Genomic DNA, 13,147 nt, shown 5'->3' on the forward strand with positions numbered 1-13,147 from the left:
CAGGACTCTTCTGTTCGAACTTGTTCATCAAAATGAATAAATCTTTTTTCTGAGTCATTTTTTAAATGGCCTTTCGTTTCGCTGGATGAGACCCTTATTCATCGTCTGGTGTCGTTTAAAGCCCTTTGAAGCTGCACTGAAACTCTCATTTGGACCTTGAACCGTTTGGTTCCCAATGAAGTCCATTATATGGAGAAAATCCTGGAATGTTTTCATCAAAAACTTTCATTTCTTTTCGACTGAAGAAAGAATGACATGGACATCTTGGATGACATGGGGGTGAGTAAATTATCAGCAAAAGTTTTTTAAAAAAAGTGAACTACTCCTTTAAGAACATGGGATGTGTCCATTTATTTCAGAGATAAAGAGCAATTTTGTACCCTATTCATGGAAACTGCTGAATGCACATGAGTTTTTCAGGGCATTTTCCCCTTACTGATCAATTATTGCTTACATTCCATATTCCTGTCAGAAATATGTTCTAAAGGGATTACATTCCGCTTCGCTTCTGGGAACGGGAATATGTTTTTTGGGGTTACATGTAGCATCCTGTACAGAGACAACTTAATACAGCAGCTACTTTTGTATCGCATTAGTGCCTATTTAAGACCAGTGTTCGATCGCTAGTGCTGAACGCTCTCATGTTGCGCTCAATGTGCTACAGTAGTTTGTGTTGGTGCATTCCAATGAAAGGCATGGCCTGAAATGTGTCCAATATACTTTTAGGGAAAATATCTTCTGTTGCCATGCGGCTATAGGCTTACAAGGTGATTAAGAACATTTTCTGTAAATTGTATTACTGAATCAGTTTTGAATCACTTAATGTGTGTTTTAGTGATGAATGTGCATATATTTCTCTCTCTTTCAGTGCTGTGTCAATCTAGCGCATATCATGGGGCATATCGCAGTGCGCTGTAGTATTTGAAAAGAACATTGTATGTTACAATTATTGTAATAATTGGCTGGATTTGTCTGTGCCAAATGTTTAACATTCAGGGATTTAAAAAAAAATAGGTATTGCTGTAAAACTGACAATATCCGATGGTCATGTGATTTGTTTGTTCCTGGTTTACTAAGGTTTTGCAAACTGAACTTTTCGCACCTGATATGCCATTGTAAATGTTTGTGTATGTGTGTGACTGAGTGACAGGCTTTAGAAGTTTTCAATCACTGTATGGAGACGACGCTCATGCCGGTTTCTTTTACAATCAGCTGCTGCTGGAAACGTTTTGTGACCGGCAAAAGTGTTTGTAACTTGCACATTATCATAGCTTCCACTGGCCAACTGTAAATATCAAATAAATTACTTTTAAAGGGTATGTTTGTGTCAATGAAATAATTGAAATCCACCATATCTGATTCAAATAAACTGCAATCTGGAAATAACCTGACAGAAGGTCTTCCTGTCAAAATTATGTATATATATATATATATATATATATATATATATATATATATATATATATATTAAGAAGAAACAATATAATCACTACCTGAGAAGCCATTTTGTTGTCATGTGGTAAAAAACAGATCAGGAAATGATATCATTGAGGGGCGCCTGATATTTTTTAATTATGTAATTTGTTGTAAGGAAATGTTACTTTGTGGATACAACATTTTCATTAAGTTAAAAATAAGTTTGAAACCAACCATCATAAACACTCATCTTTATTTGTCACTGACCCAAACAACTCAACCTAAGATAACGGGAAAACTAAAAGCTTTCAAACGGATCACAATAAATGCATGATCAAACTCCGGTGTGGATATTATCTGCATAAAGGCCTGAATTACAAATGAATGAGGAAGTCTCAGTGCCAAACAAATGCCTCTCCAGGGCAGGTTCACCAACATGCCAGAGATGTGCACGGTTACTTGCACGTTGAAACGGCAACTTCTTGTTCTCCGTTGACACTTTCCTTGCGGTCTACTGCCATCCAGCGGCAACCCAAGGTGTTTCTTGTACACATCCATTTATGTGCCATTCGTGTATTGTATTAGACCTTGTTCTCATTGGGATTGTAGATATTACTCCAAATATGCATGGCAAAAAGCTGAATATCTGCAGCGCCCACTACTAGAAACAATGACTGAAATCCTGGTCTCCATCTCAGCCACGATTCCTAGCAATGTGCACTGCAGGTCAAACGCTCCAAGTAAACCGGTGTTATGCAACATCTGAAATAAATAAATAAAAAAATTGCTCATTTTTTACATTCATGCATTTCATCCACGTGACCAATATACGGTTGTTTCAACCCATGTTTCGTCCAAATATGGACAAACCTTTATTATTATTATTTTTTTTATTATTACTTTTTAATAATTTAACCAACCACTGGGTTTTAAAAAAATTATATAATTCGTTGGGTTCAAAAATTAAATAAATTGTAAACCAACCGTTGGTTAATTGATAATGTGACCCTGTGCAATACAATAGCTTAGCAAGTTAGCAGAAAGTTATCTTTGAGCATCAATGGTAGATTCAAGGGAGAGCGTTTTTTCAAATGTGACGACGACAATTCATCTACAGTAAAACATATTTTAAATATGTTCCCAATTTGTGAGTAATAATCATATTCCGTATTTTTATGACCTCATTAACTAGGTTATCTGGAACATTTTTACTTTTAAAAGTGATATGACAAATTCAGTGAAATACAAGCTAACATCAAATTAAAATTATTGATAAATATTATGCTATAACTAATGTACACGCATTTACAGGCCTGGAACATCTATTTTTAATATTAAAGGCATTTATTATCAAATTTGTCATTTGAACGTACGATAAATTTGAAAATCTAATCGCGAGGTAAAAGTTGCCTCCCTTACAGTTTGTTGTATTTTTTGGAAGTTTAGCTTTTTCTTATCTTATCTGATTTAGCAGTGAAAAAAACTGACACTCAGACCCTGTAACTTGTATTTCCGTCCTTGTGATTAGGCGTCTAGACCATATTAACGTGAGAGCCACAGAAATCCATGTATTTTTCCATAAAAAAGAAACGCAATAAGATTGAAAACAAACCTATGGAACAAACCCAAACCGTTTTATTTGAACTTGGCGCGCCATTTTAAAACGCACCGTGAGACGAGACTCAACTACCCAACCGCCAGTCTGACACAAGCTCGTATGTGTTTAAAAACAAAAAAAAAAATGCACCATGCGTGAACACCTAGGCTCTGTGTATTAAACTAAGTTTTTTTTTAATCGTATCTAATATCACGTTCAACTATGTCACTTAAACTGGCTGTCAGTTACGCAAACCGTCCCCCTCCGAATGACAGTTGCTTAACTTAATGTTACCTGAGTGAAACGCAGCAGCGGCGGTCCAAACGCTGGAACATCGACATTTACACACCCAGTACTCAGCAGTGACAACCTCCAGACAGTTTTAAAGCGTTCACCTCAACACTTTCTCCTCGGTGAGTGAAATGTGGAAGCTTTTAGGTGTGTCTGCTCGCAGGTGTGCATGTAGCTCTATTGGCTTTCCTTTAATTCTCGTCATTTACTCTTCTCAGGCCGATAAGCCTGCGGCACATCTTCAGGAAAAACCGGTACAGGTGGTCACATGAGGGTGTGTCGAGTTCGTGCTTATTAGACTCAAACAGGTTGGATATGCGTGTAAAAACTTATTCCGGTGAGGGAAAAAAACAAAAACATTTCAGACTAACGTTAGGCTACTTGAAAATAAGTCTACAGCTGTTTATATTTTTTCTTTTTGCAGACGGAAGGAAACTCGAGTAGCTACTGAAACTCGAATCTTCAAAGACTATCGAACTCAACGTTAGCTTCACCCAAAAATTGTTATCAATTCCCCCCGCGAAACTTTGTGTTTGCTTGCAAAACGTTTCATATTCTTCCACAAAGTTTCTTTGGGGAACGGAACAATTTTTCATTTATTTTTCTTCCCATTTTTTCCCCATCACCATGTGCTCCAAACCCCTCACTTTATGAATGTTTTGGGTGATTAGACTTTCAGTGGAAGGTCGGAAATCTCTCAGATTTCATTAAAAATATCTTCATTTGTTTCTGAAGATGAAAGAAAGTCCTTCACATGAGGATGAGGCCTACTTTATGACAGAATTTTCATTATCCAGAAAAGTGTCAAATATGTGGCGCGTTAGAGTCGACAAGTAGGCCTAGCCTATGTGATGAAGTGCAAGTATACTGAGAAGTTGAACGGCTCCCTTTAAAAATAAAAGCCCTCAAATATGCTCCACATTGAAAAGTGTTGAGTGTATGATATAAAAAGAGAGAAAGCCACAGACATTCCCATAGTACTGTGTCGTTGGGCCTCAGGCTGTCTTTCCTGGAATGACATCTGACAGGTTTGAGAGCGGCAGTCCTAGGGCGCATACTGGGAGTTTTGACATGAACCTATAACCGATGTTTGGGCATATAGCCGGTTACATGAATATCTTAAGTAACTTTCAAAAATAAGTCACTAAGAAACAGTATTATGATAAATGCTTGATAGTTTGGTCTAATCTAATGATCTGATGTACAATCTAGATTATTTTAGAAAAAAAAAATAACTTGGATGCTAACTTGTCCATTTGTGCTTCAGACATGAATGAGACTTGTGGAGATGTGTGCTATTACTGTTTAACTGAATGAAATCATATAATATTACAGCAATACATGACTCCTGTGATGAATAAAAACAGTAAGGTTCAACAGGGGTAAAAGGCGCCATTGATTTTATTCCCTTTTCAACCACAAGATGTGCCCTATTTTCTGACGTACAACCCAGAAGCGCTGAGCTGTTACAGTACGTCAACCGCTTAGAAGAATGACATGGAAGAGATGAGATGGTGGAGTAAAGTCATTATTTTTGTATGTTTTTTGCACACAAAAAGTATTCTCGTAGCTTGATAAACTTGAGGTTGAGCCACTGTAGTCACTTGGACTATTTTAACAATGTCTTAACGATGTCTTTACTTTTTTTTACTTTTCTGTGCTGGCAGATATCAATTACCAAAGCCTATTAAGGAGTGAGCAAGCTCTCAGATTTCATCAAAAATATCTTAATTTGTGTTCGGAAGATAATTTTTGGGTGGACTAACCCTTGAACGACCACTTTTGACAATGGAGATCGCTATTCTTTTTTGAAATCGAGATTTATACATAATCTGAAAGCTAAAATATTATGGTTAGGAATAGGATAGGACACTATTTGGCTGAGATACTTATTTTAACTAATTGAAAATCTGGAATCTGAGGGTACAAAAAAATCAAAACATTGAGAAAATTGCCTTTAAATTTGTCCATTTATGTTCACGATTGTGCTTTATTTACTCACAAAAATAAATGTTTCATATATTTACAGTATGAAATTTACAAAATATCTTCATGGAACATGAACCTTACTTAATATCCTAATTATTCTTAGCTTAAAAGAAAAATCCATAATTTTGACCCATACAATGTTGGATTGCCACAGATATACCCGTGCTACTTATGACTGGTTTCGTGATCCAGAGTTACATACTATAAGAATATCCTGTAGGTTTCAGAGCTAAAAGCTCTTTTGTTAGTCAAAAAACAGCTTTTAATGTCAGCAAGTCTAGCGAACGACTCGTTGTGGAATGTGCCTATCAATGCCTACTTTACCATTACAACTTTGGCTCCTCCCACATTGGTGTGTTTGTTTGATTGGGAGGAGAGGAAAAAAGATGCAGGATCAACTCCATTAAAATAACACTAGCCTACCTTCCAAAGGATCCTAATGCTAGGAAGTTGTTATCTATTTTCAACAATGTGAACGTCTCAGTTGAGCATTATTTAGACTATTTGTAATCAGTACATTGCACTGTGGATTCTTTGGTAAATCAGTGGCGCAGGCTTTGCAAACAGACTTTTACCATATGGACTCGACAGTATCGCCTTAACATGTAGCCTAAGTAAATGTGTTAATTTTAATGCCTGATTTCTGATATATTATGATTCATGTACAGTCAAATGTTCTTTGTCTATGTGTCACAAAATCAAACCAGTGACTAAGCGGTCAACTTCACATCGTTTCTCTTAGTAGGATAAAAATAATCTGTTACTTAAACTGTGATTAGAAAGCTAGCTATCAAAGAACGCTGGAGCTGTCAATCAAACAGCTCTAGTTTATCAGTGACTCTCGCCAAAACTCCAGTTGTAACAAAGTTCCTTTTATCTAAATGGTTATAATCAACGAATCGCTTGGTAAGGGTTAATGCCAGACGAGGTGTCCATTGTCAGGTATTACGGACCTGGACGACGACGGCGAGGCGCGTCGGACGGTTGCTTCTGCAGAAGTCCATTAATACCTAGACAAATGACACCTCGAAGGGCATTAACCCGCTTATACCATGGTCACTCGCCTAATAACACATTTTTAAAACATTAGTTTATATTTCAATTAGTTTTACAATCGAAATCTAAAGTTTTTACAAACAATAACTTTGGTTACACTTGGCGGTTTATTTAGCAACCGGAGATAATTAGTCCGCTCAACTTGTTGCCTCAGCAGAAGTCCAATAATACCTACACAAATGACACCTTGAAGGTTCCTTTTATCGAGCCAGAAAGTTTATGTATTTTACGTCAAATTCTCCAAAAAAGTTAAACTATGTATAACAGCTAACTAGATACAATGAATTGTAAACGGATACTTTGACTGCCAGTTGCTATGGTTTTTTACAGCTGATCTAGCCAGCGAATTTATTTATTAATTTCGAACGGTAAACAGTCAGTTTCACCAGAACTCATTAAGGTGTCCTATCACTTTTTAATGGACACCCTGAGGCCAATCGGAATCGAGTATTCACCCAGACCATGGTATAAGATGATAGCATTCGTTAAAGCTACACTGTGTGATTTTTACCCCCATTTAGCGGTGAAAAGGTATATGATCATCCAGTGAATATTTCTGTTCCTCTCAATTCCGATTTCGTTTTTTAACTCCTACGGTGGCCAATGTAGTCCAAGATTAACATGGCTTCCAGTTCGACCTCGTCCATGAGTGTTAACCGAAACATAAACGCGAAAGGCGAAGCTTGAATTAACGGGTATGTCCCTCTTTGGCTAATGTACTTTCAAGATGGAGGGGCAACATGGCGACCGACATAAGAACCCCTTACCCGTATGTATTTTCAATGGCATATTATACACTCACGAGAATACTTTATACTTGAACGAAGTAAATATACGTTAATGAGCACATACTGTATATTTTTGAAAGAACAAAGTGTTTTTAGCTAAGAATAAACTAAAAGAGTTACACAGTGTAGCTTTAATGATCGAGTTCCAATGACAAGATCACTGCATTCATGCACTCAACATGTCTATGATGTTCATGCCATGATCTAAATACAATGCCATAGATCTAAATATGATGCTATGATCAACACTTTTCATGATTATATTTAACCTTGAGAACTGTAATAAGTTTAAACATGCTTAAAGTTTTCGAGAGAGTTAAACATACTAGCTATTTCATATGCAAAGATGTTAGTCAATAACAGCAGTGGGCGTTTACACTGAAGTCTTGCATCAGACACGCCCCTTCAAACAGAGCATTCAGATCAGAGGGCTAAATCAGGGTTGGAAAAATGCTGTTTATTTCTAAATTATGACATAATAAGTGCACCCCCAGGAAACATCATAAAGCAATGCAGTTCATGACCCCACTTATTTATAATGAAACTATCATATTTCAAAATATTATATTACATCATATAATAAAATATTATATTTTTTTACTACTGTGAAGCTAGTATTTTGTATCAATAATTTGTGCGGTCCCACATTGTCACCTCATACGTTTAGTCTATATCTGAGTTTTTTTTAAAAAACATACCACTTTTATGATTTATTTTCACACAAAATCTGTTAGATAGATGTTCAATACAAATAATTTTTTTTTTTCTGCAATCAAACTATGGGAAGAGTGAAAAGCGCATTATTCTGAGGGTGTGCCTTTAGCCCTGTTGTACCCATGGTTGTACCCTGTGTGTTTGTTCAGTCATCAGCTTGAGGCCTGGAATACATTTTTGTGCAAGAGCCAAGCATACGTTGCGCTGGTGTCGCTGGGACTTTTTCTTTCTTTCTGTTTTAATATTTACTTTAAAGCGTCACATAAACAAGTTCTGTCTTTGAACATAAACATGAAAAAATTGCAAAGGATATTATTAAATGGGAATTTATTTTAAGGAGTTTTACAATAATACAATTTTTACAATAATAAAAAAGTTGTTTATAAGGTATTGTAAAACGTTTCCAAGGTTATTTTAAAGTGACCTTCTCATAACAAAAAGAAATAAAAAAGTGAATCTAAAAAAACAACCGCTATAAGTTGTTGACATTAATGACAGAAGCACTTATAAATTCATGAGAATGCATGTAAATTAATCATGAAACTACTTAAGAAATCAAATAAAACAGTAATCACTTTTTTCAACAGTCACTGTTACTATTTTTGACTTGCCTTCCCGACATATTAGTGGCCATCCTCCCACTCAAGCACTTACAATCACAACCCGAAAAAGAGGAAACAACACACGATTATTAGTGGAAACTATAAATATGGACGGATCAGTGAATAATCAGGTGTGTCTTTGAAACAAATCATGAGATTTATCATCAAGCATTTATCATCAGATGGAATGTGCTGATTTTCACCTCATTTCAAATAAAACATTATTCATCTCTGTAGTAAGGTTAAAAGTTCAGGGGAGACAGCGGGTATGCAACTTTAATCTCATAAAATAAATAAACGCAAAACGAACGTAAAGCGGCCCCTCATGGTTGACTTCCACTTAAAAATACAACATATATGTCCCAACCCAAGCCTGGTCTTCTCTCATCCTGCTTGCCACAATCTCCTTCCTCCTCGATGGTAATACATCAAAATGAAACTGCAACTGTTTATTTTAAAGGATGCTTTTATCCAGAATAACTTATATAGGCGATTAAACCAACAACCTCCAGTTTTCCGACCCAAAACTTCAACCACTTCCCCTATGACTAGATGATTCAAGTTATTTTCCAGAATAAAGCTGCTACTCACAAACAACTCTGACCCAATATCCTGTCCAAGAATGTCATGACAATTGATTCACACCCACTCTCCCCATAATAAATAGCAGTTCAGATTACTCAGTTTGCAATGAGATTCAATAACAGGACAGTGGACACTACTTCAAAGAAATCTACTTGTACAGTCGTCCTTCAGTTCATCAATGGCTCTTCAGCTCTTTGGTTATATTATGTCCGTTACTGGACTGTGTGGCCTAATTTTGGGCACATTTACAAATGAATGGAAAATCATTGGACACGACAATGACAAAACTGTGTTTGTGGATGAATACGAAGGACTGTGGATGAATTGCAAAAAATCCTCTTCGTCTGTCGTGCAATGCACAAGTTTCAATTCTCTTCTTCATCAAGCTTGTGAGTATCTGTCCTATGATTTATGGATCCTTCTGCTTTTTGACTTCTTAAACAGATGTGTTTTGATTGTTGCTGTACGTTGCAGTTGAAATTCAGGTGGGCCGAGTAATGATGATGATCAGCGTGGTCATTTCAAGCCTCGGCGTGCTGGTAACCGTGTACGGCCTCAGGTGCACGAGATGTCAAGACGATAACACGCAGTCGAAGGACCGAATTGCCTTCGCTGGAGGAATCCTCTCTGTGTGCAGTGGTGAGTTCAACACAGATTTGAAAGATCTTAAAGAAACTAGAGTGAAATCTAATTTTCCTTTAAAGGGATACTCCACTTTTTTTGGAAATAGGCTCATTTTACAACTCCCCCAGATTTAAACAGTTGCGTTTTACCGTTTTTTAATCCATTCAGCCTATTTTCTGATAATTAGAAGAATATCCGTAACCAGAGAGTTTCTGGTCTCATTGACCTCCTTTTAATTATCAGAAAATCGGCTGAATACATTAGAAAACGGTAAAACTCATCCGCCGCCGGCGAGAGTGTCAAAGTGGCCGGAAGTCATTTATTTTCAATGAGAGCCAGCGGCGAGCTCCGGCGAGGGTTGAAATCAGTTCAACTTTATGGTAATAAGCAATGACGCGGTTCGGCGGCAACCAATCGGAATGTAGAAGTGCTCCGTTTGAGAGAATTCCAGAGAACGCAGTCCTGTAAACTTTGGTTCCGGCCACATTAGTTCCCAAGCAAAATAGAGGAGGTTGATCATTTGAATTTGATAAAGAGGGCATGCAACAATATTTATAGGCAAGATTTTCGTACTAGAACACTTTTTCAGCGGGAACGCAAATTATAATAGCACTTAACCATAAACACAAAAGCCACACCACGCACATATGGCTTTTAATTTGTTTATTTCATTAGCAAACTTGTCACTATAATTTTAAAGTTATTTACATTGATCAATTTTCTGCAAAAATAACGACCGACATGCTTGTTTGCTTTGCGGCTCATTTAAATGCAGTTTTAAAAAAGATCACGCATTCGATCTACGTCAGAGCATCAGAGCCGCTCTCGTCGCCGTAACTCTGAGGGAGTGGTAAAATGAGCCTCTTTCCAAAAAAGTGGAGTATCCCTTTAAATTGGAACTAGTCAGTAACTTGTATTTCTTGGTTGTTTCTTAAAACTTTTTAGAAACTGTTCACATACTTTTGTTTTTCAGGATTATGTTAAGAATAGAAAGTTCAAAAGAACAGCATTTATTTAAAATAGAAAAGTCATTTAAATGCATCCTTGCTGAAAAACAAAATTATATATTTTACATAATACACTACCTTTTAAAGGTTTGGGGGTTAGTATGATTTTTTTTTTTTTTAAATTAATACTTTTATTCAGCAAGCATGCTGTAAATTGATCAAAAGTGTCTGTAAAGACATTTATAAAGTTACAAAGGATACTTTATTTCAAATATGTTCTATTGTTCAAAAAATCCTGAAAAAAGTGTAATTATTTCCACAAAAACATTAAACAGTGCAGCTGTTTTCAACATTGATAATAAAAAGAAATGTTTCTTGCGTACTAAATGAGTTGTGAGGGATCATGTGACTGAAGACTGGAGTAATGATGCTGAAAGATTTGCATCACAGGAATAAATGACATTTTAACATATATTAAAATAGAAAACCCTTATTTTAAATTGCTAATTTGTTTTACTGTATCTATATTTTACAGTAAAAAGCCTAAATGTATATATCTCTGTTGGATAACATAAGAAACGTTGTACAATTGCCTCTGATGTCCCTAACAGTTCAACTTAAGCCTTATGAATATGTGCATTCTTTGTTATTATCTTTCTAGGTCTGTGTGCTTTGGGCATAACCAGCTGGTTTATTTATGGAATTGTTACTGATTTCTTTCAGAAGGACGAGGGGGATAGGTAGGAGTTGTTTTGTTTTGTATTGTTCCGAGTATTCAACTGAGCTTCATGTTCTCGTGTCTTTTTTTGAGTCTAAAGTATTGATTATCAAAACTAACCATCTGTGCTGGGTCTTTGTAGGTATGTGATCGGCTGGTCTCTGATTGGTGCATTTGTTGCATCTTTGCTTTGTTTTGTCGGAGGCATGATCGTAAGCGCCTGCAGTGTAACGCACCTGCGATCCAACAAAATTCTCAGCAAGCATCCAGTCTCCAAGATTCCTGGAAAAGATTATGTGTAATAATCCCGAGAACCATCTGAATAGCTGAACTGTTGTATACAGTATGCGCACATAATATTAACCATTTTGTTAATAGATATGTATAAATAGATTGCATTTAGTTTTTGGTTTATGTCATAATAAAAGTTTTTTTACAGCTTTGATGTATTTTTAGATGTTTGGGATGGGTCTCCACATTCAACTTTGACCTCTGAGTCACTTAGCTTTTAAACAAGAACACTGTGATTGCTTAACTAACAGTTCAGTGCTGACCGCAGAGGAAGTGATGTCATATCCCAGTAACATTAACTTTTACTATTTTAAGAATTGAGGATGATTCTAGGCTTATATCTTGTAATATACCAATGCGTCATTTAGAAAGCTTTGTTTGTTAGTTTTTTATAGTTAAATATTTTTCAACATTCAATAATTATTCAACATTCAGTAATTAATAATTAAATATATACATATAATAATTACAACATTCAGTAATTATTTTAGAATTACAAAATAAAGGTTTGCTTTCACCACATGCACTTGTTTTTTTTTTTTTTTTTTTTTTGATCCCTCCTTATAACTGTGGAATGCTAAGTGTTTTTGGCACTTTTACATTAGCTACAACATCAAATTCCAGAACAATTCACATTTGTGCTAATTACGAAACGGATACAGTAAAAAGGAAGTTTCAATTTTATTATAAGTCTCTCTGAAACTGGTTCTAATTGTGGGATTAAGGAGTCAAAATTTTTCATTCGAATTAGAATTAGCAACTTACCAGGGCTGCGTTTAAGTCCAAATTGTATACCCTTCCCTCGCTAACTTCCCTCCATCTCATTCACTTAAAATGATAACAATATAATAAACTATAACAGTCAGCTCAAGGTATTGTTTCCCAAAATCCCAATACTGTATACAGACCTATAGTACGGTGCGTAAAACAAGTTCACAAGTCAAAGCAAGTAAATTGATTTATACAGTGCCTTTCACTGACTAGGTCACAAAGTGCTTTACAATAGACTGAAATAGATAAGAAATAAAATAAAACAGGTAGAATGATCAATATATAAAAAGACAAAGATTACCCAAAAGCTAACCTGAACAATTGAGTCTTCACTTGTCCCGTAAAACTGTCAACATTCTCAGTAAACCTAATTTGGCAAGGCATTCCATAGTCTGGGTGCCATAGCGGTGAATGCTCTATCCCCACGTCTTTAAACAAGTGTGTGGCGTAGATAACAAGTAAAAAATAGGAGTAAATAAAAGGCTATGGAGACATGTTTAGGTGTGATATGAACATGGGGCGGTTTTCATTCATTTGGAGGGTGCGATGTCAACAATAATATTGGATATTTTCAGGAGAGCTGCAGTATGATTTCAGTCCCCTAGAGGGACTTTCTATACTCATCCGGGTGTTTTCACATAAGTATTCGATTTCGATTATTCGATAAAGCTTTTCATCGCTGGTGGGAGCGAGAGAATCAAAGCTCATTAAATGAGAAGTCCATCTTCCTTAGTTTGTTTCTGTTTGACAGATAAAAC

General features: G+C 36.0%; 1 protein-coding gene and 2 long non-coding RNA genes across 3 annotated transcripts; 2 read left to right on the plus strand and 1 right to left on the minus strand.

Annotated features, from left to right (window-relative positions):
• Nucleotides 1-1,552: 1,552 nt before the first annotated feature.
• LOC120477234 (uncharacterized) lies at nucleotides 1,553-3,446 on the minus strand. The gene is made up of 2 exons (XR_005622350.2): nucleotides 3,308-3,446; nucleotides 1,553-2,178 (listed from the first exon to the last, which is right to left on the minus strand). It is a non-coding gene; the product is annotated as an uncharacterized LOC120477234 (long non-coding RNA).
• LOC120477235 (uncharacterized) lies at nucleotides 3,284-7,747 on the plus strand. The gene is made up of 3 exons (XR_005622351.2): nucleotides 3,284-3,426; nucleotides 3,523-3,641; nucleotides 3,729-7,747. It is a non-coding gene; the product is annotated as an uncharacterized LOC120477235 (long non-coding RNA).
• A 1,377-nt stretch (nucleotides 7,748-9,124) lies between these two features.
• LOC120477198 (claudin-1) lies at nucleotides 9,125-11,765 on the plus strand. The gene is made up of 4 exons (XM_039668675.2): nucleotides 9,125-9,427; nucleotides 9,513-9,677; nucleotides 11,271-11,349; nucleotides 11,470-11,765. The coding sequence occupies exons 1-4, from the start codon at nucleotides 9,217-9,219 to the stop codon at nucleotides 11,627-11,629; spliced, it is 615 nt and encodes a 204-aa protein (XP_039524609.2). The 5' UTR covers nucleotides 9,125-9,216; the 3' UTR covers nucleotides 11,630-11,765.
• Nucleotides 11,766-13,147: the final 1,382 nt, after the last annotated feature.

This window comes from Pimephales promelas, chromosome 2 (assembly GCF_988280905.1).
Source record: "Pimephales promelas chromosome 2, fPimPro1.hap1.1, whole genome shotgun sequence".
In the NCBI taxonomy this organism is placed as follows: Eukaryota; Metazoa; Chordata; class Actinopteri; order Cypriniformes; family Leuciscidae; genus Pimephales; species Pimephales promelas.

What these genes read in the sequence shown, in the direction of transcription:
- LOC120477198 (XM_039668675.2), top strand. Translation starts at nt 9,217, where the DNA reads ATGGCTCTTCAGCTCTTTGGTTATATTATGTCCGTTACTGGACTGTGT. An exon ending in TTCTCTTCTTCATCAAGCTT is followed by an intron (nt 9,428 to 9,512) that starts GTGAGTATCTGT and finishes TGTACGTTGCAG; the next exon opens with TTGAAATTCAGGTGGGCCGA. An exon ending in CAGAAGGACGAGGGGGATAG is followed by an intron (nt 11,350 to 11,469) that starts GTAGGAGTTGTT and finishes GGGTCTTTGTAG; the next exon opens with GTATGTGATCGGCTGGTCTC.